We start from the raw sequence: 3299 nt of genomic DNA, 5'->3' as shown, positions 1-3299 counted from the left end.
TGAGTCAGGAAGGCTCTCAGCAGTTACTGTACAGTATTTACTAGCCTCAGCTGTGCCTACAACGGCCACACCTCCTTCCCCACCATTGGCTCAGAATGCGGAAGGCAAGAACCTTCTTTCAGACTTTATTTGTACCAGTGAGAACGTCTCTCGGCCTGATGGACACATTGAGTACCTCCAATGGCAGCAAGCGCTGGCTGGATTTGGCAGCTCTTGAGCCTGCACTATAAAAGCAGGTCGAGGCAGCTTGCCGCTTCATTCTGAGCTCAGGCAGCTGCTTAGAGAAAGAAAAGGAAGTAAGGCAGTCAAGCAGGCAGAGAGATCCCTTAGTGTGTGTTTTCTGTGCCCTGGAAATCAGACTCTCTCCCAGCATGAAAGCTTTCAGTCCTGTGAGATCTGTCAGGAAAAACAGCCTCTCTGAACACACCCTGGGAATATCCCGGAGCAAAACCCCTGTGGATGATCCTATGAGTTTGCTATACAACATGAATGACTGCTACTCCAAACTGAAAGAGCTAGTGCCCAGCATCCCTCAGAACAAGAAAGTGAGCAAGATGGAAATCCTGCAGCACGTTATTGACTACATCCTGGACCTGCAGATTGCTTTAGACTCGCATCCCAGTATTGTCAGCCTCCATCACCAGAGACCAGGACCAAATCCTTCCTCCAGAACTCCTCTGACCACCTTAAATACAGACATCAGCATCTTGTCATTACAGGTAAATCTCCTAGCCCTGGCTGTATGCAGTGTTGTTGTAGCTTTGTTGGTCTGAAGAAGAGCTCTGTGTAAGCTTCAAAGCTTGTCTCTCTCAGCAACAGAAGTTGGTCCAATAAAAGATATTATCTCACCCACCTTGTCTCTTTAGCCACGGCTGGCTTTTCTCCCTCCTTGTTGCTATCTTCTTGGCCTATGTCTAAGATTGGATTTTAATAATGATAATGGACATTATTGTTAGGAAGTCAATATTAGAGTGATGTATCTTTTATAATGGGGAGTGATGAGCATGAGAAACTGTTACATGTTTTTAAAACTAGTACTAATCAATTTAGATTGAAATAGATGGAAATGTCACCAAATTGCTAGGCAGCTAGCCCTAGTAATGTTGGTCCTCGTGAATCCAGTTTGTGACATGTCATATGGAATGAGCTTCATGATCCAGAGTATTTAGTATATTTTTGTTGTTGTACTCTTAAGCTATTTAACACTGCACTATTTTGTTTTGTTTCTCTTCTTTGCAGGCATCTGAATTCCCTTCAGAATTAATGTCAAATGACAGCAAAGCACTTTGTGGCTAAATTCAACGGTGAGTGTTTGTGGCTCTTAGTTTTCAAAGAATAAATATAATGCAAAATACAAATTAATTTTGGGTTAAAGGGCTTCCATTTTGTGGAGAAAAATGTGTGCATGGGCTTGCATTTAAGACACATTTTAATTTATAATGAAAGTAACAGGTTTTTCAGAGGATGCCTTTATAACCAGTAATCAAGCCATAAAAATTGCACTAGTAATTCATTTGGGGGTAGCCCAGCTGAAAATTTAATTTTTTGCCTTTGCAAATAAATAGTATAGACTGTTTGCTCTGATATTATACCTTTGTACTTAAACATAACATCACATAATGTAAATTCTGTGATGATCTGTTCCTAAACCCCTAACCTTCTGGGGTGAAGTGACCGATTTAGTTGAGGATTTTAGCATAATCCATTACATTTTGTCATGTGGGATTGTCTGCACTATCAGTTAAATAAGTGTCTGCTTTTAATCAAATAATTGCTGTAAGAGGCAGACTGGCGCCTCTGAGCAGTGTTCAGTACAGAGATCCAAATAGAGATTGGACTCGGAACCCCCACCCTGCTGATTCTGTTATTTTAATGTTCAATTTGAGCTTTTGGGGGCAAGTGGGGGGGAGGATGAGTGTGTGTGTGTGTGTGTGTGTGTGTGTGTGTGTTTTGCATCTGGACGCCAGGGTTTGCCCAATCTTTGAGTGTTTGGTTAAATGTTCAAACTGTGGCTTCCTCTCTGGCGCCAGTCTGTCCAGATCTCATTCTCTGCCCTGTTAGCATTCTCCTAAATATTCCTGTTTTCAATCTTTTGCAGGTGTTTGCTGACTTTTTTTTCCCTACAAGAAAATGTCTACAGGATTTTTTTTCGAGGTGCTGAACTTATTTTTCAGCTGTATCTGGAGGGGGAATCTACATCTAATTAAAAGGACCTTTTAAAACTAATAAAGAAGAAAGAAATTGAGATCTCTCCTCCGCTCCCCTTTCAACTTGGACTGATCTTAGCTATTTATGAAGAGACTTTTAAATGCCCTTTCCCTAGTCGGAAGGCGTCCTTTATAAACTATTCCCAGCATGGGGAGTGAAACATAAAAACTCACAAGGAATTGCCCATTTTAAAGCAGACTTTGCCTTTTTTTCCAAAGGTGGAGCGTGAGTACCAGAAGGATCCAGTGTTCCGTTTCTTAGGGAAGTCCGTGGTCAGAATCTACCTTTTGACGGAAGCCTAGGATTGAATGCTGTGTATATATTTATATATAAATATCTATATATATATATATATATATATATATATATATATATATATATAAATATATATGAGAGTGGAACCTTGTGAACTCTTTAATTAGAGTTTTCTTGTATAGTGGCAGAAAGGTACATTTCTGCAAAAAGTGTAATGATGTAATTAATCATGCTAAACTTTTTATAAAAGTTTAGTTGTAAACTTAACTCTTTTTTATACAAAATAAATGAAGTGTGTTTATTGAACTGATTGCCTGCTATAATCTTGGGGACCAACTGTTTGCTGGGAATGTGTGTTAAGTACATATATTCTGTTATGATTTTACAAAGTAACAGTTTAAATATATGTAGAACATAAATAATAAAATTACTATAAGTGAATACTCTTAATTCTTGTAATTTGGCTAAGTCTTTTTAAATGTATATTCCAAATTTCTAGCCAGTCACCTTATAAACAACTGTATAAGGAATTGGTAGAGTTGTGGATCATTACAGAGGGGATGCTATTAAGGAATGGCTTGGAAATATACACAAAAGTAGTTAGTCCTAAGTAATTCCCTTGGTGTTTGATTTTTTTTTCCCACCCTGCTGTTGATGACTCACTTTCAGTTCTCCAGTAGTGCTGCCCAAGATCTGGTAACTTGCTTTTAGAATAATTACACAGAATTAAGGGTTGCGGGTGGCTTCTCCCAACCACTTGATTTCTGCAAAAGGCTTTGAATGCAAAAGTTGGTGATGCATTAACATGTGATTTGGAATAATGAAGTGACTGTTGC

At 38.9% G+C, this 3299-nt stretch overlaps 1 protein-coding gene across 1 annotated transcript; it reads left to right on the top strand.

The window, feature by feature from the left end:
- The first annotated feature begins 257 nt into the window (after positions 1–257).
- ID2 (inhibitor of DNA binding 2) lies at positions 258–2931 on the top strand. The gene is made up of 3 exons (XM_067544878.1): positions 258–719; positions 1240–1304; positions 2099–2931. The coding sequence occupies exons 1-2, from the start codon at positions 372–374 to the stop codon at positions 1294–1296; spliced, it is 405 nt and encodes a 134-aa protein (XP_067400979.1). The 5' UTR covers positions 258–371; the 3' UTR covers positions 1297–1304; positions 2099–2931.
- Positions 2932–3299: the final 368 nt, after the last annotated feature.

This window comes from Emydura macquarii, unplaced genomic scaffold (assembly GCF_026122565.2).
Source record: "Emydura macquarii macquarii isolate MOO-44397 ecotype Brisbane River unplaced genomic scaffold, CSIRO-AGI_Emac_v2 contig_1027, whole genome shotgun sequence".
In the NCBI taxonomy this organism is placed as follows: domain Eukaryota; kingdom Metazoa; phylum Chordata; order Testudines; family Chelidae; genus Emydura; species Emydura macquarii.
Note: the sequence above shows the minus strand (reverse complement) of the source record. Positions and strands in the feature narration are given on the sequence as shown.

What these genes read in the sequence shown, in the direction of transcription:
- ID2 (XM_067544878.1), top strand. Translation starts at nt 372, where the DNA reads ATGAAAGCTTTCAGTCCTGTGAGATCTGTCAGGAAAAACAGCCTCTCT. An exon ending in TCAGCATCTTGTCATTACAG is followed by an intron (nt 720 to 1,239) that starts GTAAATCTCCTA and finishes TCTTCTTTGCAG; the next exon opens with GCATCTGAATTCCCTTCAGA.